Genomic DNA, 23,987 nt, shown 5'->3' with positions numbered 1-23,987 from the left:
GTTGTACCCCCACCCTTTCTTCTGTTACACTCCATAGCCCCCCAACTCTCCAATAATTTTCCTTTCATCTAAGTGGAAGCCAGATTTCTGTACTCCGCCACCAAAAGTCCTGATTAATATCCAAGCAAGTCTCCAAATACATAATGTCTGTGCAAGAATGTGCCCTTTGATGCTGATGCAGTCTGAATGACCATTAAAAAGGGGTTTAAAAGAGGGGATTTCTGCCAGCAATGGCAGCCCTAAAGTAACGGTGATAGTGGTAGTTACCTTCCTGTGAGTGTGTTCATGCTGGCTAAATCGGGGAGCTGGGCTGGATCCAGGATTGTTAAGACTTCAAAGTTCTTAATTACTAAACTAGAGGTTCTCAAAATTTTTGTCTCAGAATCCCTTTTAAAATCTTAGAAACTGAAGACCTCAAAGTTTTTGTGTGGGTTACATCTATAGATATTTACGAGAATGGAGATAAAAACCGAGAAATTTTAAAGATTTCAAAAAGAACAAAAACCTATCACGTTAACATAAATATTTTTATTAAAAACAACTATTTTTCATATGAAAAAAATTAGTAGTGTGGCACAGCTTTACATTTTGCAAGTCTTTTATATCTGACTTAATAGAAGACAGCTGGATTCTCATGGCTGCTGCTTCATTCCACACATTGCTTTGAAGTATATAAGAAAAAGCTGGCCTCACACAGGCATGCAGTTGGAAAACTTCTTGAAGCTTGGGAAAGGGTTTCAGGTACCGCCAACAGTCCTCAGACCATACTTTGAGAACCCCTGCAGGAAACTACACTGCTTCTCAAATAAAGACTCTACGTCACCACTGAATCGTATCAGACGTGACAATTCCTTCTATGGCGTAGGTGTTTTAAACAAATTGCAAAGGTAGTGGTGAAGGAAACCTGAATTCTCTTGCTAACTTTAAGTGACAACAATTTTCAGCTTGAGTTCATAAATTATTCTTTTGCCAATAAGATTATATACTGAGAGTTTTTCAAGCTTGCTTTTCTAAAGTAAGACAAGAACGCAACATGTCACTCACAAAGTTAATGTTTGTATAGTGGTTTTACAGCTTTACAAAGCCTCTTTCTGAGCCCTTATGATGCCACTTAGTCCTTAAAAGCCATTTATGAAGGAGGATTGTTTGGAGCAGAGAGAACTTGCCCAAGTAGCCATCGGTAACCAGCTGCAGACCAACCAGGCTTCCTCCTGACCAAGCAACTTGCTTGCAGAGTGACTCTGCTCTAGCTCTACTGGACAAACTTCCAAAAGCCGCTTTCCCACCATGGAAGAGGGGACCCTTCATTTACTTTGTTCACATACGTAAGAGACAGCATCTGTTCTAGAATCCAACTGGATTTTATTTGACACAAAATACAATATGGCTGCAGGAAAAGCAAAATGAAAAGACAAAGCAGAAAAGACACGGTTCTATCTAATTAATAATTAGAAGGCAAGTCATTAAATGAATTAACAAAATAGTTGAGCTTGAGGGAAGGTTTCTTTTTCTAGTGGCCATACCTGAAAGACAAAGTAAATTATTTTATTAATTCCTTAATAATTTCCTGCTTGAAATTATAAAGACCACTTAAATGTATGCACAAATTGATTAAAGCTTTGAAATGACGTAAATGGCCACAAGTGTGCTCCAAGTTTGGGCTGTAACACTCGTCTCTGCCCCTTTCATCTTATCCTTCATAACATCTTATCTACGAGCCCCTTTTCAGGGACAGCACCTCCCTGGGACTCTACCATAACCCTCCGACTCTCCTTCCAGTTACTGGACAGGCCCCAGGCAGTATCAGGGAGGTGAGGGGAAAGCCAGCACTGGGGGCTGTAAAAGGGAATCCTGCCTGTCAGCTCCAGTTGACGGCTAAGACCCAGGTTCAGCTCTAGACCTCCCCGACTCGGGCCGCCGATTCCCCCCCTCCACTCCATCACACAGGCAGTGTGGATGAGGCAAACACAGAGTGGTAACTGAGTGGCCTTCAATTTCAAAATCTATTACCAGTTCCAGTTACAGCCCTGATTACATTCGGCACTACAGAAACAACTGTGGAGAAACTAGTTACAGATTTCAGGTGGTTTCTGGTGTCCCCAGAAGCTAAAATTTGGTTCCAACAAGATTATAAAAATAAACAAGGCCAGGAAATTTCTTCCACATATAAATGGATTTCTTCAACACAAAATCCTTCATTATTACCATACGCAGTCTTGTCCTGGTTCTTTTTGGGCAGTTAGCTTCTGATAAAAATACTTCGTTAGATGGATGCAAACAGGGCACTAGAACTTTGGGTCACCGCTTCAATTATCTGAAGGACTATCAGGTCCTTTAAGTACTTGTCATAAGAAATCCACTTGAATATCATCTAAGAAAAGTTGCTGTGCCGAATTCCATGAAAGGCAGAGCTCCAGTGTTTGCTAGTGGGCTGGAGAACAACCCAGAGGCCACCTATTGGATTGAAGAGTGGTGTCACTTGTTCCTTGCGAGTCTGTTTTCCCAATGCACTGATGGCCACTGCCGGGCAAAGTCACTGGGGGGATGAAAGGCAGTGCCAAAGCCCAACACGGGGAATTTCCCAGAGCCCCCACTTCTTAGGTGTAGCACCGGGCATACTTAATAGGCAACACCAGACATTTGTTTGGGTTCAGAACGGAACCCTGAGCCTGCTATAGGGCAGAGCCAGTTAAAAGGCCTGTTTAAGACTTAGAAAAGTGCCTCTGCCCTGACATGGGTTACTGTCTTGGCTCCACTCAGAACGCAAGCTCCCTAAGGACAGAGAAGGGCAGTCTTACACATTTTAACATCTTACACCTACACTCTGTTGAATGGAGCACAATGGTGTGAGTTAGATACTGAGTATCTGGCAGGTTTCTTAACAAATGAACATACATTTGATTAAGATTTTCAAAATTCTTTACCAAAATAAACACCAAGTCTGAAAGCAAAATAACTACTCTGGGCAGCAAACATCTCATGTTGGACATGCATCTGTGCATTTGGCCACATACATTTGTTTAATTTACCAAAAGCTAGTTTATAAAACAAAGCAAGTTCCATGTCCTCATCCTCTATGGCTATGCGCCCTCCAGCATGAGGTGAGTCACAGAAGGGCACTGACCACAAAGCCCAGTCTTACAACATCAAAAATCCAGGGACACCTACTTTTGGAATTCCCACTCTCTGTTGTCCAATGGACACACCTGCCGTGTTTTGAGCCAGCGAGAGATACAGTGGAAGTGAAAAGCATGCTGGAAGAAAAGATACATTTTATTAAAAATAAGTCTGTGCAGGCTCAGCCATTCTCTGACAATATGTCTCAAGGGCAGTGGGGTAGTTACACACGGGGAGCTGGAGAAGAAAAATGGGAGACAATGCAAGGCAAAAGGTCACCACTCAGTTAGGTGTAAGGATACTTGCAATGAAACAGAGACGTCATTTCCACTACAGGCAAAAATGATTTAGAAAGCATGCTAGATGCCCTGGCAGTGAGTTCCCTCCCTTCCTCTTAAGGGAGGATGGAGTATGGCTCTCGTTGTGGTCCTGTGTGGCCTGTTAAGGGGTGCTTCTACTTTCCTTGGACACAAGCGAGGAGGCCTGTTCACACCAGATTTCAGACTTCCCCATTCTTGGTCCCCAGCTGCACCCCCAGCACCCTGGAGAATGGCAGTCCCAGGAGTAGAGGCTTCCCCTCCGCCCTAGCTAGCATACTGCCATCGCCACCTACCCAGAGCTGAGATGGGCACTTCCACGACCTTCCCATACCCAGCTCAACTTTGCTCAAGGGGCTGTATTTCCAGATTTGCTCGGTTATACTGATATTACAAGAGCTCAATATCAATAAGCCCTTGCTGGAGGAGGGATTTTTGTGTTAAAAAGGAATGAGAAAAAAATTAGGGTAAAGGGGACTGCTATGATGGGCAAACTGCAAACAGCAACTGCAAGAGCATCAAGGCAGAAGTAAAAAGGCAAGAGCACCAGGAATACTGGGAAGCGATGGGGAGCTGTGAGCCGGCTCTCAGATCTGGGGAAAAGGAAAACCCACGTGCAGTTTCTCAGCGGGAGCTCGTCACATGCAGACGCTAGTCAAACCTCTCTGCAATGGATTCTCCTCCCCAGATCATACGAGTACGAAGGCAGAAGCGGCAAGTGTGCCCCCTCCTCTAATCCACGACGGGCTGGCTGAAGTGGGGACCAGGGAGAAATGCTGACACCCCAACAAAATGACGAACACTTTTACAAGCTTGGTTAATGACGGCCTTGAAATCTAGTCAGTATGTCTTCCAAAACATGCATGGAACTTAAAGAAGAATCATAGTGCAGACTATCATCTTGTGACTTGTCTTTTGACAAAGACAGAAAGAGAATTCAGTAATTCGGAGTGGAATCCACAGCTAGTAAACTCTGCACATCCAACAGGACAAATATCTCCCAGAGGGCCTTTCCCACTGACCCTCATACGGCTCGTTGTGGAAAAGAGAAGAAACACAATTTCCAAAGGCAGAAAGCTAAGGCACCTTTCGCAACCACCAGGTGGGGACAGGCTCACAAGGGTATTCAAGACACCTCTCTCCACCCCCCACTTCCCCACTGCACTGTGCAGCCGTACAGGGTCTACCCCAGAAGACAGGGAAAGGGGGACAGCACGTTGGACCACAGGGCAGGTGGCAGCATCCATCAATGACCCTGATCCAACTCCCCTCCTGATAACGAGCTGAGATAATATTAATAGATGTACTTACTCATCTCAGAGTACACTGACTCGTGCTCTACAGTTTGCAGACGACGCTGACATGCCTCACTAGTACTATCAGTGACATACCTCACTGGAGCCGCACAGGCAAGCGTGACAGGTATTATCTTCATTTCACAGACAGGAACTGAAACTCAGGCAAGTGACGAGACTTGCCTAATTCACGGGCTGGTTGGTAGAAGACCCAGAACCAGACCCCAGGAGAGCCCAGAGGCTTCTGCCACACCACGCCAGCTCTTCGTTAAGGCAGGCTCTCTGAACAAGTCTCTCCTTAATCAAATCAAATTCCCTTCACAGTTCCTAGTATATGTCTGAATGCCAAGGAGAGCAAAGGACCTGATATATCTTCCTTTTTATCCCCATAAAAGAGCAAAGCTGTTTGTTGGACAATTCAGGCTGCTGTGAAACTGCTTGAAGGCCCTGACAGAATGAAGGGCACCGACCACGAGGGCATGGGCAGGGAAGAGGGCCTCCACCAAAGGAAAAGGACTGCACTACCACCTCCTCAGCAGCCAGCACCACCCCAAATTCGTATTTATTTATATTTAACAAACACTTATGTCTGTTATGTGCCTGGAGGTGTTCTAAGCACTTTTTAACATCAAGTAATTTCATCCTGATCACGACTCCACGCAGCCTACATGAGGGAACGCAGGCTTAGAGATGTCAGACATCTCGCCTGCAGTCACTGTGCAAGTAAAGGAGAGAGACAGGGAACAGTGGTCTGGCTCTAGAGCCCCACAGTCCTGTGCCATGCTAGGAGCTGTGGGTCTTCTGTCCCCTTGGCACAGGAGGCCCAGACAGGACAATTTTAGCTCATGTGACCAGGACAGTATGGTTATATGGATGAATTTTTAACACATCCTAGAAATAACACATTTGATGTTTGTTATCCTACACAGCTGTCACACCCTGGAAGGCTGTACATTCAGTCCAGCGATGCTGCACAAAACATTTCTGGCATAAGCCATGTTAAAAATATAAAAATCCTAACTCAGTACATCTGCCACACTTAAAACCCATATATACGTGCACTTGAACACTAAGTTTATTCACCAAACAGTTCCACAAGACATCTCATCTTAAACAAGAAGTCTGTTAACTGATAATAGGGGGAATGTAGTAACCATAATGTTGCTCATATGAAACCTTCACAAGACTGTATATCAACAATACCTTAATAAAAAAAAGTCTGTTAAGAAGGTAAAGATTTCCTCCAGCAGAATAATATTCTAAAGACTGTACCATAGGCTTTGAAGGATTTTCACATAGATGAATCCCCAAAATGTTGTGAATCCCAACAAAAGTGGGTCCACTTTATAGTTAAAACAAAGAAGTGCCTCTGTAATAACTAATAATTTTTACCCTGTAACAGCTGAACAGTACACAGATTTAAACTCTTTTTTACTACTGGTATACCTTATGGGAGAAAGGTGGGCTAGTCATTTTTTTTTTCCTAGTTATTCTTAAGACTGGCAAAGCAGGAAAAGTGGTAATATGTTTACAAGCCATGCTGACAGGGAAAGATGTTTCCTTACGTTACAGACTCCCCACGCAACCGTGCACTCTTCTGAAGTAGCAGACGCCTGGTTAGCTTGACATTCTATGCCTGCGGGAACAAGGGCAACAAGATGACTGGACCTGAGCAGCAACAGCCTTACAGTCTATACCAGCTCTACCTGCACAATTACACAAGGACACGACTGGGGCACGAGTGGGGCTGGGGGAGGGGGTTGCAAATCTGAACAAAATCTCAAGTGGTTAGGTAGTTGTAATTGTTTTTTAGTCAATGTGAAAAGGGGTGAAGAGTAGAGAAAGCAGGTATGTGACTTAACAGTATGCTTTGCAATGATTTTCTATCCGTGTTCAAAATCACAGGAATGAAGGAAAAGGCACTTTTTACTTCTGAACATAACCTGACTTGTCCCAACAAAATTGATTCTAATTTGGTAAATGCAGTACATTCTCAAAGCCACCTCCTAACTTTTACTGTTCTGAGCACTGACATCTTGTCCCTGTACTTGGTGAATGCTTCCCTTAGGCTTTTAGGACACCCAGGCCTGCCCACATGCAGGCCTAGCTGGATGACAAGCGCCAGTCCCTAAAGGAGTCAGGCAGACACATGTGAACTGGGGAAGAAGCAAAATAAAAGGGGGTGGAGGCCTGTGGGAAGCCGTAGCATATCGTCTGTGAAGGCAGCAAAACTCAAACATCTTTAAAACACTGTCAAACAAAGCAAATCTGTTAGGCCAATGGATTAGCGATCTGGGGCCCAACACTTTTGTGATGTTTATTGCCCCTCAAGTGATTCTGTTTGGGAAACAGAGCCAATCACTGCAAATGTATCCAAATATTGAATTTCATAGAAGAGGGAGAGAGGGGAACTTAAACAGAATAGAAATGAGACCGAGAACTGATGAATAAAGCTCTACTGGGAATAAATACTTAAGGAACACGAATTACTAATGTGTAATTTGTTTTGTCTGAAGGTGGTAACTAAATGGAGTCTCCCTTTTGGAGAATAAAAAGCTTCAGGAAAGATTATTTAACCAGAGACAATTCCTTCAAACTTCCATAGGTGGAAAATAGTTAAACTGTATGAAAACACTGCTGAGATGTTACTGGGTATATTTGGTCTTAGGGGAAGAGATATACCATAAGGCTTTTTTCCCCACCCTTCAAAAATATGAAAGACAAAGGATCTGAATTCACATAACCTGCTTTTGCTACCTGTATTCATACTACAGAGAATAACTGGGTTTTCTTTCTGAAAGAGCAGAGAATCTGGTGTCTGTGCAGTATACTCAAGAATTTATTGGGGCTGTGAATACATTGCCATATTCAAAAGGATGGCAGGGATCCTCAACTTAGATGAGGACTATGGATTATGAAATTAGCTAAGAGGCACAATTATTATTACTTAAGTAAACAAAACTGTTTCAAGGTATGCTATCATGTTCAAATCATTCTAAGTCTAGGTAGTTTTAAGGGACTCTTTCTATGCAAAGTAGGCTCTCAATACTAGAATAGGAAAAAAAACCACTTTTATTAACAGTGAATGGGGGCCAAATATGTATCTACTGTTTACCAGAAAATTCCTAACAAAGAACAAAAGTATACAGGAGGGATAGGATTGCACTATGAATGCCAGATAAGAAAGGATATGGCATGAAAAATTATTAAATATGAGTATTAAATGTTCTTAAATATAAATGTTTTCAAGCTTTTGGTGCAATGAGTACAGGGGTCAAGCCATTCATTTTAACAGGGAAAGAAGCCGTTCACCGTCAACCTCGAGTGGACAAACAAGCAACACACAGCAGGTCCCTGCCACGCCCCTGCCACAGCAGAAGCTCATGTCACATCACGTTTAAGGCTTGGGAACCTTTAAACTTCAATACTAGACCATTACTATCAAAGGACAGCTAAGGAAACAATGGCTTCATCTCAGAAGTGGGCAGATTTCACTCTTCCAAAACACTGATGGACCTATGGTTTGGGGAAGAGACTAACTTCTTACAGGCAAAGAATGGGCCTAAGCCTTCTGGATGCCCTCTTAACCTGGAACAAGATTACTCAAGATGAAGGAGAAAATAACTCCTAGAAGACTCTATTTCAGCAACTCTTTAAAACCACCAAGACATAGGCAATGTAAAAATAAATAGGAAGCTATAGTAGGGTGTATAGTATCAGTCTGGACTCAAAAGAGGAAGTTTTCAGACAAAGAAGGCTTTGTAGGAGAGTCCAACTGGGGCATAGCTGTAATCACTCTTATTTATTTACAGCTATGCATATAGCCGTTCATTTAATGCCAGACCAGAATTTACTAGAAAATGGCCATTGCCAAATCAAGATCATTTTCATCTTTAACAAAAAGTCTTTTTAAAAGAATCATAATCCATTTATTTTTGAAAAGAAGATAAGCCCAGTGTGGCAACCAGACTTTTCTTTAGTGTCTACAGTAAACAAAAGGGTATGTTCCTTGAGATAAAAATTTAATCTCAGTCCTTGCTATATCCTGGTGCCTAGCAAAATGCCCAGGATATAAATATTCACTGAATGACTGAAAGACATGACTTCAAAATACTTGCATAATTTTTTGTTACAGGAGCTCAATATTCTACAACTTTATCTGACATTTAAAATGTATGATAAAGCAGGTGCCTCACTGAAAGCCTACATCGATCCCTCAAGTATTTGACTCTAAGACACAGTAACAATGGCTTTTGTCTGTTGTCGTCCTCCAAGAAGAGACAATGACTTAGATATAGGGTTAAAAAAATAATAGGGTGATATAAAATCATTAACTATTTACAGACAAGCCCCAAGAAAGTTAAAATTTTCTCTGGGCACAACTCCCCATGAAAATGCATGGCAAAGAAATTGGCAAGCATGTAATCAAAGATCCCACCCAAACACATTTAAAACTGTGCATGTGTTTTTCTGTGATGGGTTCCTTCTATCTATAGTAAACATCATGGTAGCTGCTGATCTGCTTTGACTCGTGTGAAAAAGTAAACAGGGTCAAAACTAAAAGACACCAAAGGCAATAAGCTACCAACACGTACCATGATTGCTTTTCAAAACAATGTACTTGATTTGTGTTTTCCGAGTTGCAATGATCACTGACTCTTCTAGTTGTGTTTTAGTTATTTATCGCTTACATATTTAGTGAGAACCTATCATGTACTGGACACTATGCTAGATGCTGGAAATACAGTAAATAACACGGACATGATAGAGAACGAATTAAATTAAGTGACTGCTACAAAGGAAACCACAGATGTCGTGGGAATATCTGACACAACTGTCATGGCCTGTGTTTGCATCCATCTAAGTATGGTCAGGGAAAACAGCTTTGAGTAGTTCAAGTGAGACCTGCAGACCAACTATGGGTTAATTCTGCACTGCCCAATAAAGTAGCCAGGAGCCATGTGTGGGTACTGAGCACTTATAATGTGGCTAGTCTGAGCTGAGATGGGCTATAAGTGTTAAAATACACCTCCAAGACTTAGTACCAGAAAAATAATGTAAAATACTTCACTTTAAAATGTTCATTACATTTTTGAAATGAAAATATTCTGGATATAGTAGGATAAATACACATCAAGTGTTTCTTTTTACTTTGTTGATGTGGGTACAAGAAGACTTTAAATTATGTATGAATTTGCATTCATGGCTCACATTTAGACTGGAGAGCGCTGGCTATACAAAGTTAGTGGGAGAGAAGTGAAGAGTATTTCAGGCAAAGAGAACAAGATATGTAAGGGCTCTAAAAAAGATCGTGGACACTTCAAGCATGGAAGGAAAGCCAGAGGAGCTACCAAAGCGGGCAGGGGAGTGGCTCAAGATGAAGTTGAGAGGCAAGTGAGTGATTTAAAAAATAAGTGCCTACAATTTCAATTCTATAAAGTCAGAATTTCTTTGCCCCATTTGTTTTCAATAACAAACCATTTTAGTACCTGGATGAAAAAGTAACCTCAAGTTCCTGGTATGATCAACATTCTTACCACTATTACTATAAGGATACTAAGTCAGTCTATCAACAGCTATCATCAAATCCACCATGGGTTGATCACAATGTGTGATGGAATATGTGGGTACTCAAATGAAATTTCTTTAGCACAATTAACTGCCTATTTAGATGTTGGCAGTGATGTCCTCTTAAGTATGTTTGGGGGTATTATTGCACATCCTTACTTCTTAGGCTTCCTTTCTTGCCCAGCAAAAATTAGCTCTGATAGGATATTTTAGCTCAAAGTTATTTTCTTCCTTTCATTATTTTTACCTTTGAGTCTGGGTATGAAATTGGAACTATAAAGGAATAATCAACAGCACATCTGTGTCCACAATCATTCTAAACGTGGCCTTGCCATCTTTAGATCGAGTAGATTTATTCTAAGAGATGGGTATGCCTCCAGGCATCATTAAAAACTACTCTATTTCAAACATATCAATGGACTAGATGCAGAAGACCCTGAGTATTCTATGGATTGCATCTCCTTATGAAGATGAAAATTCTATCACATCGGGAGAGCCACAATCTCTGTAACCTTCTCAATTTCCTCCCATCTTCCTCCAATTACTTACAAAGATCCATAATGTGGTTCCTGCAGATGGCACAGTTATCAACCACAATATCCCAGGCCCAGAGGGCTACTGCATTCCACTGCAAAGAGAGAAAGGGGGAACAATGCACTCTCCTTCTAACACACACACACACACACACACACACACGCACGCGCGCGCGGATTTCATGCTGCAGCTGCAGTTATCATCTCTTTGGCCACACGGGCCACCAAACAAAGAGTTTTTGAATATTACATTACTCTTATTTATTATATCAGAGGGCAAGAGTAGGCTACACATATGCTCACCCATTCTTCCAACAGTTGAGTATATGAACACAGAAATTAATGAGTCACCTTAATTTTTTTCCTACAGCTGAAAATAATTTAGTCAACCATATCAATGTAAGCAAACCAGGAATAATTTGTAAGTACCTGCTTAAGGTTTAATAAGCACAAACTTGAATTACTGTGCAGGCTCCCTGGCAGTTGCAAAAGAGCTCAATTTCTGCATAAATAAATATCTGCTCTTTAAGGCAGCTTTGGACACATAGGGAGCTGAGAGCTAGGAACAGAATGCACTAAGATGATTGGATCATAAAGTGGGTAATCGTGGGATAAGCTGGGTAACTAAACCCAGTTGTGTGTCCACAGAACAAGGTCATAACTTACATCCTGCAAGATTATTTTATAACAAACTCCAGGATTCACTAGGGTTTTGTTTAGTTCCTGTTCAAAAATAAACCGATGTTCTCAACTTTCACATACTCAAGACTCATCTTTAGTTAAGATAATGGCAGTAAGAGTTCATCTAAAAGTGGTATTTAAGTAATTCAACCTTCTCGCTTCTTCAATTATAAATATTTTCAAACTAACTTTTCATCCACTAATTTGGTGCCCCTTCCCAAACATTCATCTCTTTCAAGCCCAACCTCAGTATTTGGTAACTTCTTCAGCACTTTTCATCCAACAGCTTCAACTTGGAGGAAAAAAAACCCTACTTCTATTCTTCAATATGGCTGCTGGCTGTTAACAGCACGCAGTGCCCACAATGAAATACCAAAAAAGCACTAGGAGCGGGGATATTGTCAGTGTTTAGACAGATGTTCCAGGAATAACATCTCCTCTATTTCAGAGTCTTCATTTTAAACAGATTTATTTTATATTAAGTGGGAATCGGCACTTTTCTTACAACAGTTGGCAAACCACTGTAAGGCATTTCATGCAAAAAGACACGTTCCACATTTTTGCTCTCCCACCTACCAGGTGGCTCCCAGCTAGTACCCTTCCTAAATGACACAAGATTTGGGGTCGCAATTTTTTTTTAACAAAATTCATCATGCTTCCTTTTTTGCACAGGGGCATTCGGGGAATGAGCACAAGACTGAGGCGGCTGAGTGACAAACCAAGCGACCTCTCAAAGAGCCAAGAGTTACACTTGAGACACTTTAACTCGGCGGGGTCGAGGGCTAGAGACGGGGCTAACGGAAGCCTCGGTCAACGAGGACCGGGGTCGGGGTCCCTCAATGTCAGAGGGACCCCAAGCTTCGGAAAGGGGCGGAGAAAAATCACCATCCCGGCTCCTCACAGGCTTCCAATGCAGTAGGACCTCAGGTTCCTGGCTGTCGCCGCACTGCCCCATCCTCCACCCAGCGCATCGCCCCAGCTCCCCCTTCCACCCACCCCACCCTCTCCGTCCCCACCCCTCCACCACTCACTCCAGTGACAGCTCAGGCGCTTGGCTCCCGCAGCCAAGTCGCAACCCCACGTATCTCAATAAGCACCTACGTGATTGGCCCCTCAGTCTCCCTAGAGAAACTAATACCAGCACTGATACTGGGCCGCAGTCCCGCCGATCAATCCTAAGACCAACCCCCCGGCTTCCTCTCGTGGTACCCAGTCCCAAGAACGCCCTGAAATGAAACCCTTTCCTCTGCGCCTCAATCGTCCTCGAACTTGCCAGCCAGATCCGCGCCTCTCTAGCTTCCCTGAGGAAGGCGCTGGCGAGACCCAACCTTTTTCACTTCAAAGCGCTTCTTGCCCGCGCCGCTGTTGGTGCCGCTCGGGGTATCCACATCCATCGCTGCAGCCATTTTGGAAACACAAGGTCCGTCGTCCGGCCACTGCGCCTGCGCCCCGGTGCACGCCTTGTTTCCCCCGCCCGCGCCGGCACCTCATCGGGTACCCCGCCTCTCATGGCGCGCGGGGAGGCAGGTAGGGGCGGAGCACGTGGCCGCGCCTCTTAAAGGCGCGGGCGCGGGTCCCCCGCCCTTCGTCGGCTGGAGAGGAGGGGGTGGCCCGAACTGCTGGGGCGGGGCCGGGAGGGGCCGAGCCGACGTGAGCGAGCCGGGTGGAAATGTTCAAAAAGATTCGCTCTCGTCGCCCTCCCCCGGGAAGCCCCCGGCCACACTCCCTCATCTGGGCGGTGGCTGCTTCCTCCGCCTCCGCCGCGACCTGCCGCCCCGGCCCCGCCCCGCCTTCCCGGCCGCAGCGCGGCTCCCAGGCAGGCGGGTCTCCCGCCGCGCTCCGCGAGGGGGAAAGAGGAGCGTTGGGTACCTTGCAGACGGCTGCAGAAACCCGAACCCCCAAACTGGCTTTGCACACGTTCTGACCCGCTTCCAATCCAGGTCCAGGCGCCGTCTGGCTTCCTCATTCCAATTAGGGAAATGCCCCGGATTCGACGGGGAGATTGGAGCTCTCGAATGTCCTCTCCTGGGCCCAACAGCAGGCATTCTCTAGACCTGCCTTCACCTGCCCACCTGATACAGGTGGAGGAGGCCTAGGAATCGAGGAGCTGCCACCTCAGAGCCCTTCCGAAATCCCAGTATGTCTTAGAATGGCTTTTGGTTAAGGTCCTCGACTTCCACTTCACATTGTTGAGCACACGCTTCCCATCCCTCAAAATTGGTCATCTAACTGGGGTCTCTTCTCCCTACTTCTCGGTCCTCTTTCCGCTGTTGCTGACCTTGACTTTGTGTGAGGCATTCTCCCATTTATTCTTACTGGTCCTGCCCAGCCAAGCATCTGGGCTTTATGTCACCCTCTCATTTCTAGACTAGGCCCCCCTTCTGCATCTCTAATCTTGCAGCGGTATGACTCAGATCATTCTTACATTTTATATAGGCTTATTGGAATCTCATATTTTCTCTTCAAAGAAAACTGGAGAATAATGGAGTGTGTTGACTTTGTTGCTAAACCAGAAGAACGGCGACTTGTTTCCCTGTCTTAATCATAAACAGAAACAAAAAAATCCGTGAGAACACCACTATAGCTTCAACCAGACTTGGAAAGAGAAAAATTGAGACTTTAAAGCATTATGGGAACCCTACAAAATTTTTCTAGCCCAAGTTTTGTTAAATTAGTAATTCCACGTTAAGATTTCTGTCATCTAAGCTATTGTGTTCCTACAGGCCCCTAAAGGAGCACTAAAAGCCATAGAAGATGAAACCCATACTGACTAGGTACGGAGTCAAAGACCTAGCAGGGAAATAATACACAAGTCAACAAATAAATAAGTCAGAAAATCTCAGGTGTCAGTAATTGCTATGAAGAAGAAAAAACAAAGTCATGAAATTGAGGGTCAGATGGTGGCAACATCAAATTGGGTGATTAGGTGAGGCCCCCATGACCCAGTGACATTTCAGCTGAAGTCCTCAGGAGGGCCTAAAAGGCCCTGCGTGATCTGTTACACATCTGTTTAACTGTGTTTTTCTTCTTTTTTTTAATGGTCTAGCACCTTCTAGTGTATTTTTTCATTTGTTAGTTTTAGATTTATTGTCTTTTTGTGTCCTTGTCAAGAGAGGAGATTTTTGATCATTTTGTTTACTGATAATCAAAACTCCTGGAACAGTGCTTGGTACATCATCGGATTGGGTAGAATGTGTGAATGAATAAATTTGAGATTTACTGAGCCAGTGGAGTGTGGTAAAAGATGTCGACAGTCAGGCAGGAGCCAGATCAGCAAGGGATTTTATTGTAGATGTTATGGGAAGGTCCTGGAGGGTTTAAATTACAGGAGTGGACTAACAGTGACATAATCTTTACTTTTTTGAAAGTTAAGCTTTGTGAAGAAGGGATTCTAGGGATACGAGAGGAAGCAGCAACAATTTGCAAGTTGTTTGCTGTGTGTAGAGCTATAGTGGGGAGATGGATGATGTTAAGGGGTGGTTCCATTAAGCTATGAAAACCTCATGCGCTTCTCTCTCCTTTGGAGATTTGCCTTGCTGTGGTGATTGGCCGTGGCATTCTGTGTGTTAGATTCTGCTGCATAAACCTGAGAAAACTTTTTATAGATTTCATACAATTTACTCTCCTTCAAAATTTCATTCAGTTCACAAGAGGTTGTAATTTTACTTTCAGTTCTATTCCTTTCTTGTCAATCCATTTATCATTCAACAAATATTTATAAAATATCTATAGAACCTGCTGTGTGTCAACTACACCATGATAATCTAGATAAAAAGGCATCTAATATTTTAAGTATTTCCAAAAGGCCCATTTCATCATTGAACTTACAGAGAAGCAAGTCAATTAATTAAGATTCCAGTGAATTTTAGAGAAGGGGAAGTGCAGGATGCTTTGAAGCAGAAAGCAAGTGGGGGATGGGAGAGGGGGAAGTCCTCTTAGAGGAAATGGTTTGAGATTGAGCCAGACAAAGAGGAGTGGATGCAATGATAGTGCCAATAAATGTTTAAAATCAGTGCTCAGAACAAAAAGTCCTGATTTGTAGTTTTAACAGCTAGGTTGCAAAATTCCTGAAAATTTAACATTTGCTCTTGTAAGCTGATGCAAGCTGGCTCCAGCACTTAGACACATTGAGGGATATGGAAGAAGGTGGCATTCCAGGTAAAGGGAACAGCATACAGAAGGCTTGGAAGCTGGAGATTGCATAGTAAAAAAGCTTGGGGTAGCTGGAGTATGAAGAGAAAGAAGGTGATGTAAAGGAGTCTGCAGTGATGTGGAGGAGTCAGTTGGTAGCATTTCTTCCCAAGACAGAGAGATGGAGAGAAGAAGTTGCACCAGTTAAGGACCTCAGGACTTGAGGAATGACATGGAAGTGAGTTCCCTGAGTTTCCTTTTAACCTCATATATCTCAGACTTGGAGCTGAGGAATCTGGCAACCTGAAATGCCAATGAGACAAAAAAACAACAACCAAGAATCAAAAAACAACAAAAGACTGCTTTCTCAAGCAAACAGAAAACTTTTAGACAATAACTGCTCTATTCCATCCAAACAGCAAAAAATAAATGCAAAGCTGCACAGAGAACCTAGCCTGTACAGCCTGCAAGTCTAACCAGATGCCCCAACACCTGTGCCAGGGTTGTATAGGCCAATTAGGGAGTTGGAACTTTCATCCCTTCTGCCTGATAATGAGCTCCCTTACCCCTGTGGTGTAAAAGGGGACCACAAGGGGGTCTGGACACTTACTCCTACCCAGTGATAATGAAAATGAGGCACCCTTTCCCTTCCCTGCTGGGGTGGTGTTGGAAGAGGCCTAGTGGAAGGTTGGACTTCTCACCATCACCCATCAATAATGAGGCCACCCCCTCCGCAGTGTCAATAGAGACCATGTGGGGAGCTAGAACTCCCAATTCCATCCAGCAGTAATGAGAAGCACCCCTACCCTTGAGTGTTAATGGGGACTTAAGAGGGGAACCTGGACTTCTACCTCCACCCTCCCCTGATGGAGTGGTGTCAAAGAAAGCCAATTAAAACAAGATTTAAATAAGATCCAGAGTCTCATAAAGATGTGCAGTTTCAGTTGAAAAATCATTCATCTTACCAAGAACTGTAAGATCTCAAAGTAAATGAAAAAAAGACCATCAGTAGATGCCAATACCAAGATGACAGAGATGTTAGAATTATCTGACAGATTTCTTAGACCAGTAATGACAAAAGTTTTTCAATAAACAGTTACACACAAGCTTGACACAAATGAGAAAATAGAAAGTTTTAGCAAAGAAATAGAAGAGATTAAAGAAGACTTAGGTATAAATTTCATTTTAAAAAATTTTTCTTAAAAAAAATTTTGTTTGTTGTTTATATTTCCAAGTGGAAATTTTAGAACAGAAAAATGCAATACTGAAATAACTATCAGAGGATGGGCTCAGCAGCCGAATGAAAGCAACAGAGGAGGGGAAAATCACTGAACTGGAAGAGAGAATAATAGAAATGATCCAATCTGAACAAGAGAGAAAAAATAGACTGAAAAAGCAAACGAAAAAACCCTCCAGAGTCTCAGGGACCTGTGGGACTTTAATAAGAGATCTAATACTTATGTCATCAGAGTCCTAGAAGGAAAAAGCTAGAGCCAGGCTGAGAATGTAATTGATGGAATAATGGCTGAAGATTCCCAAAATTGGCAAGAAACAGAAACCTGTAGATTCGTGGAACTGAGCAAAGCCTAAAAAGGATAAACCCAAAGAAATGCATGCCAAAACCATCACAAAACTTGTGAAAACCAAAGACAAAAAACAAAATCTTGAAAGAAGCCAGAGAAGATGACACTTGTTCTTTTGAGGAAAAATACTTTGAATGGATTTCTCATCAGAAACCATGGAGACCAGAAAGAATTGCAAAATATTTTTTCAGTGTAGTTAAAAAAAAACCCAAAAAACTGTTAAATCAGAATCCTATACTCAGTAAAAATATCCTTCAGCAGTGAAGGGGCAATCAAAACATTATCAGATGAAGAAAACAAAAAGAATTTGTTACTAGCAGACATACTAAAAAAATGGATAAAGGAAGTTTCTAAACAGAAAGGAGACAATAAAACAAGGACTCAGAATATCAGGAAAAAGAAAACACAGCAAAAACAGGGGTAAATACAACAGGATTTCCTTCTCTTGAGTTTCCTAGATCATGTTTGAGAATTGAAGTAAAAATTTTAGCACTGTTGTATGTGGTTCTAACTATATGTGGAGGAAATATTTAAGAAAATTATAAACTAGGGAGGGTAAAGGAATATAGGAGGAGGTAAGTTATGTATACTTAACTCACACAGGTAAAATGATAACACCAGTAGATGGTCATTAGTTATGCATACATAATGTAATACCTAGAGCAACTGCTTAAAATACATACAAAGAGATACACTCAAATACATAGATAAATGAAAATGGAATTCTAAAAAATGTTTAATCCACAGGAAGGCAGGAAAACAAAAACAAATGAAAAACAAAGAAAACAGAAAACAATGATAGACTCAATCCTTAACATACCCATAATTACATTAAGTGTAAATGGTCTAAATATACCAATTAAGAAACAGAGATTGACTGGCAGAGTAGATTGGAAAAAGAGACCCAATATATGCTGTTGACTAGAAATTCACTTCAAATATTGTGATACAAGCAGGGTGCAAGTAAAAAGATGGGAAAAGATACATCAGATGAACATTAATGAAAGGAAAGCAGGAGTGCCTATATTCATACTGGATTAAATAGACTTTAGAGCAAAGGAAATTACCAGAGAGAAAGGAGAGTATTATATAATGCTAAAAATGTCAGTCCACCAAGAAGACATAGCAATTCTAAATGTATATGCACCAAAAAACTGTGCTGTAAGATGTGTGAAGCAAAAATGGATGGACGTGAAAATAGAAATAAATCCATCGTTACAATTGGAGACTTCAACACCTCCCTCTCAACAATGGAGGATGGCTGGACAGAAAATCATTAAGAATGTAGAAGAACTCATAATACCATCAACCAACATGATCTAATCAACATTTCAATACTCCAGCATCCAAAAACAGTAGCACACATACATATTCTTTAAAAATGCCCTGGAACATATACCAAGATAGACCATAAATCAAATATTAAAAAATTTAAGAGAATTGAAGTTATACTAATAATTGAAATTATATTGTGTGTTCTCCAAACACAATGAAATCAAACTAGAAGTCAGTAACAGAAAGATAACAGGAAATTCTTCAAACTCCTAGAAACTAAACAACAGATTTCTAAATAATCCATGGGTCTTAAAGGAAATAAAATTTATGTTGAACCAAATGAAAATAAAAAACAGATCAAAATTTGTTGTATACTTCTGAAGCTGAGAGGAAAATTTTTAGCACTGAATGTACATATTAGAAAAGAGGAAAAGAATAATCTAAGTTTCTACTTCAAGAATCTAGAAAAAGAGCAAAATAAACCATGTAAGCAGAATGAAAGAAATAATAAAGAGCAGATATCAGTGAAGTTGTAAGCAGAAAAACAGTAAAGAAAATCAATGAAACAAAAATGGGTTCTTTGAAAAAATCAGTAAAATTGAGCTTCTGGCAAGACTGACAAAAAAAAAAAGAAAGAAAACACAAATTACCAATATTATGAATGAAGCAGGAGATATCAATACATACCTTGCAGACATAAAAGGATCGTAAGGAAATACCACAGACTCTACACACATACATTTAAGAACTTAGACAAAATAGACCACTTCTTCAAATACCACAAATTATCACAACTCAACCAATCTGAAACAGATGATTTGAATATCTCTATAACTATTAAGGAAAAAGAACTTGTAATTTAAAAACTTCCAAAAAAAATCTTCAGGACCAGATGCTTTCAACAGAGAATTCTACCAAATGGTTAAGGAATTAAAACAAATATACACTCTCTTCCAGAAAATAGAAGGTCACTTACCAATTCACTTTATGAAGGTAGTTTTACCCTGGTAACAAAACCAGACAAAGACAGTACAGAAAAAAGAAAACTAATATTTAAATGCAAACTATAGACCAGTATCTTTCATGAATACAGAAACAAAAATCCTTAACAAAATATTAGCAAATAGAATCCTAGCAATATATGAAAAGAACTGTTCACCATGATCAACTAGGATTTATTCCATGGATGCAAGGCTGGTTCTATATTTTTAAAATAATCAATTGAGTCCTCCCTTTAACAGGTTCAAGATGGAAAATCAGATGATTATATCACTAGATACCGAAAAAACATTTGACAGAATTTGACATCCATTCAAGAGAAAAGCTCTCAGAAAAGTAGGAATACAGGATAGCTTCCTGAATTTGATAAAGAGCATTTACAAGAAACCTGCAGCTGACATTATACTTAATGGTGAAATACTGACTGCTTTTTCCTTAAAATTAAGAGGCCAAGATGGCCTCTCACCATTCTTAATCAATGTAGCACTGGAACTTGTAGCTAGTGCAATAAGAGGGAAAAAAAAGACTGGGGGTGGGGGATAATAAAAGGCATATAGATTGGAAATGAAGAACAAAAACAGTCCCATTTATAAGTGACATATAGTTTATGCAAAAAATCCCCAGGAATCTTTAAAAAAAAAATCTCTTAGAACTAATGGGTAAGATCACTAAAGTCACAGGATACAAGATAAACATACAAAAATTGTTCTGTATATACTAGCTATGAACATGTGGCTGTAGAAATTTAAAATAATGTGCTATTTATAAACATAAAAAATTAAATAAATATAACAAAAGATGTATAGGACTTGTATGCTTAAAACTATACAACACTCATGAGAGAAATTTAAAAAAAATTTTTTTAATAAGTGAAAAGAAACTATGTTCACGGATTAGAAGATTCAACATAGTAAAGGTGTTAATTTTCCCTGAACTGATATACAGTTAACACAATTCCTATAAAAATCCTAGCAAGTATTTTATAGTCACAGACAAAATTATTCTAAAATTTATATGGAAAAGCAAAGAACTGGAATCGCTAAAACAATTTTGAAAAGGAAAAATAAAATGGAAGGAATTACATTACCTCTTTTCGAGACTTATACAGCTGTATACAGTAATCAAGACTGCATGGTATGGGCAGAGGAAGAGAAACAGAGATAATGGAACAGAGCAGAGAATCCAGGATGAGACCCACCCAATATGCCTAACAAAATTTTGGCAAAAGCACTTCTGGAGGAAAGATAACATTTCCAAAAAATTAGTGCTGGAGCAATTAGACATCCACAGACAAACAAACAAAACCTTTGACCTATTCTCACACCTATGCAAAAATTAAATCAACGTGTATCATGAACTTAAATGTAAAACATAAAATTCAAAAACTTTTAGAATAAGATATAGGAGAAAACATGCAAGATTTAGGGCCACACAGAGTTCTTAGATTCGACACCAAAATCATGATCCATAAAAAGAGCAGTGGATAAAATGATTTCACTCATTTGTGGGGTAAAACAACAAAGCAAAACTGAAGGAACAAAATAGCAGACTCACAGATTCGAAGAAGGGACTAGTTTACCAAAGGGAATAGGGTGAGGAGGGTGGGTGGGGAGGGAGGTGTAAGGGGATTAAGGGGCATTATGATTAGCACACATAATGTAGGGGGGTCACGGGGAAAGCAGTATAGCACGGAGAAGACAAGTAGTGACTCCACAGCATCTTACTATGCTGATGAACAGTGACTGCAGTAGGGTGGGTGAGGGGGACTTGATAATATGGGTGAATGTTGAAACCACAATGTTGCTCATGTGAAACCTTCATAAGATTGTATATCAATGATACCTTAATTAAAAAAATTGGATAAATTGGACAGTGGATAAAAAAGTGAAAAATTTTTGCTCTGTGAAAGACTCCACCGAGAGAAAGAAAAGCTATACAGTGGAAGAAAAATATTTGCAAAGCACATATCTGACAAAGCATTAATATCTAGAATATAGAAAAGAACTCTTAAAACTCAACAGTCAAAAACCAAACAGTTCAATTTAGAATATGGGCAAAAGACACAGATATTTCTTCTAAAGATATACACATGGCAAACAAGCACACGGAGAGATATTCAACATCACTCATCATCAGAGAAATGCAAATTAAATCCTCAATGAGATAACACTATACAACTATCAGAATGGCTAAAATAAAAGCTGACAGCAGCAAGTGTTCACAAGAATGCAGAAAAACTGGATACCTCATGCATTGCAGGTGAGAATGCAAAACGGCATAGGCACCCTTGGAAAACAGTTTGCAAGTATCTTTAAAAGGTAAAGATGCAACTACCATACAACCCAACAATTGCATTCCTGGGCATTTATCCCAGAGAAATGAAGATTTATGTTTACATAAAAATCGATACATGTATTTTAGCAGCTTTATTTATAATAGCCAAAAGCTAGAAACATCCAGATGTCCTCCAGTGAGTGAATAGTTCACCTGTGGCATATCTATTCTGCTCAGTAATAAAGAGGAATGAACTCTTGATATATGCAAGAACTGGCTGAATTTTTCCAGAGAATTATACAGGATAAAAAACCAATCCTATAGGGTTGGGTACATTAGGTTTAGTTCTATTCATTTAATATTCTTGAAATGACAGAATTAGAGAACTGGAGAACAGATTAGTGCCAGGAATTAAGGAGGGAATGGAGGTGGGAGGGAAGTGGGTGTAGCCACAAAAGGGCAACACTAATGATCTTCACAGTGATGAAAACCTCTGGTATCTGACCGTATCTAGGTCAATATCCTGGTTGTGATATTGTACCATAGTTTTGCAAGATGTTAGCACTGGTGAAAGCTGAGTAAAGGATACATAGGATCTCTGTATTGTTTCTTATGACTGCAAGTAGAATCTACAATTATTTCAAAATAATAAGCTTAGTTGAAAGACAATTGGTAGACACCGTTTTAAGCTACAGATGGCACTGAGTAAAGTGTTCTCTTCACCTTCAAAGAGCTCACAGTCTAGCTTGTGAGGGGCTGGGCACATAGCTGCATTGCTCAGGGTGTACACACTGTTCACAGTTTTGGACTTCCCAGCATCCCCCAACCTTGTTTTGGTGGGAATGTTGGCTCCTGTTCCCCTTTCTCCTCCCTCATTACGCATTCCATGTGATCAGGACCAGCTAGCTGCATAAATCGCAGTAGCCTGTGCGAAATGATAATGAAGGGTCCTTGTTAAAAAATTAACAATTTCAAGACGGCAGCAGCAGGGCCTTTACCCCCGTGCAGGGCCCTTCTGAGCACAGGACATACTCTTGGGATACTGACCCCACTTGTGATTCCGGCAGGGTTGCCAGTTACCATTTCACTTTCCCTGGCAGGAGAGGGTCCTAAATTACCTACAAGTAGCCAGACCTAATACCTCATTGCCCTGCATACTTCTAGTAGAATCCTTCCTGGGAAGTCATAAATAATGAAGCAGGAGGAGAAGGGACCCTCTTTTCCCTCGGGGATGAGTTATTCATTGAACAATATTTATTGACTTCCCACCAGCTGCCATGCCAGGCCCCGTGCTACATTACGTGTTGGAGATAGGGTGGTGAGCTAGATGTGTGTAACCTAACCTCATGTAGCTTACATTCGACAGGTAGAGGCGGACAACAGCAATGAATTATAAATTGGGTTAAATGCAAAATAAAAGTTTAAGTAGAGATGCTCTGAGTAAAAATAACTGGGGTGGCCAGATATATACAATTCCTAGTCTACAGAGGAGAAAAATGAAGGTAAGAGTAAGTAAATTATCTTAATATCAGAGAGCTGGTAAATGGCCAAGAGATTCTAGCCCCGGTGCACCCTGACAGTAGCTGTACGTGCCAGTTTGGATAATTGAAAGTTTAAGTACTTATTTGTTTAGGGATAGAACCGCAGCATTGTGTAGTAGAGAGATTAAGGCGCATGTTCTGAATTGTAGCTAAATTCGAATGCTGGCCTAGACAAGTTACTTAACCTTCTGTAAGTCTTGGTTTTCTCATTAATAAAATGAGGTATGATAAGAATGTTGCTACAGAGATTGAGATGACACACACAGAACGCTCAGCCCGGCCCATTTCGCCTCGCCCGTGCTTGATCTGTTAGGTTTCTAAGTCGTAGTTTCAAGTCCAAAGAACTGAATTCCATCCGGACCTACTTCCGATATGAAGTTGGGCAAAGTCATATCCTCCGCGAGTCGATTTTTCTCATCTGTGAAATGAGGATGGCAACGTGCCTCCCGGGGTCATCATAAGCATAAAGGACATACTGAGGTAAGGGGAACTGCTATCCAAATGTGTCAATTTCATTATGAAACTCATGGGGTATCTTCTCTGACCAGTGGTCCCACCCCCTCCTCGAATGCAGCTCAGTCAAGTTGAATGACTCTGGCCCCCACTGGGCTCGGGGGCCTCCTCCCTTGGCAACTTCACTTTTCTGCCCAGTCCTCCCTGAGCTCCTGCCTGT

At 41.2% G+C, this 23,987-nt stretch overlaps 1 protein-coding gene across 3 annotated transcripts; it reads right to left on the bottom strand.

Moving 5' to 3' along the window:
• Positions 1 to 1,342: 1,342 nt before the first annotated feature.
• On the bottom strand, positions 1,343 to 13,201 carry RBX1 (ring-box 1). 3 transcript variants are annotated; one of them, XM_017655799.3, is made up of 5 exons: positions 12,840 to 12,997; positions 10,847 to 10,925; positions 6,295 to 6,365; positions 3,169 to 3,254; positions 1,343 to 1,523 (listed from the first exon to the last, which is right to left on the bottom strand). In XM_017655799.3, the coding sequence occupies exons 1-5, from the start codon at positions 12,915 to 12,917 to the stop codon at positions 1,511 to 1,513; spliced, it is 327 nt and encodes a 108-aa protein (XP_017511288.1). In that variant the 5' UTR covers positions 12,918 to 12,997; the 3' UTR covers positions 1,343 to 1,510. The 3 variants fall into 3 exon arrangements, with proteins under 3 accessions (XP_017511288.1, XP_036862786.1, XP_017511289.1); XM_037006891.2 differs by lacking the exon at positions 6,295 to 6,365 and having other exon boundaries at positions 12,840 to 13,201; XM_017655800.3 differs by lacking the exon at positions 3,169 to 3,254 and having other exon boundaries at positions 12,840 to 13,014.
• Positions 13,202 to 23,987: the final 10,786 nt, after the last annotated feature.

Source organism: Manis javanica, chromosome 10, assembly GCF_040802235.1.
Source record: "Manis javanica isolate MJ-LG chromosome 10, MJ_LKY, whole genome shotgun sequence".
NCBI lineage: Eukaryota > Metazoa > Chordata > Mammalia > Pholidota > Manidae > Manis > Manis javanica.
Note: the sequence above shows the minus strand (reverse complement) of the source record. Positions and strands in the feature narration are given on the sequence as shown.

What these genes read in the sequence shown, in the direction of transcription:
- RBX1 (XM_017655799.3), bottom strand. Translation starts at nt 12,917, where the DNA reads ATGGCTGCAGCGATGGATGTGGATACCCCGAGCGGCACCAACAGCGGC. An exon ending in GAACCACATTATGGATCTTT is followed by an intron (nt 6,366 to 10,846) that starts GTAAGTAATTGG and finishes TTGTTCCCGCAG; the next exon opens with GCATAGAATGTCAAGCTAAC. An exon ending in TTGCGTGGGGAGTCTGTAAC is followed by an intron (nt 3,255 to 6,294) that starts GTAAGGAAACAT and finishes CTTTTCTTCCAG; the next exon opens with CATGCTTTTCACTTCCACTG.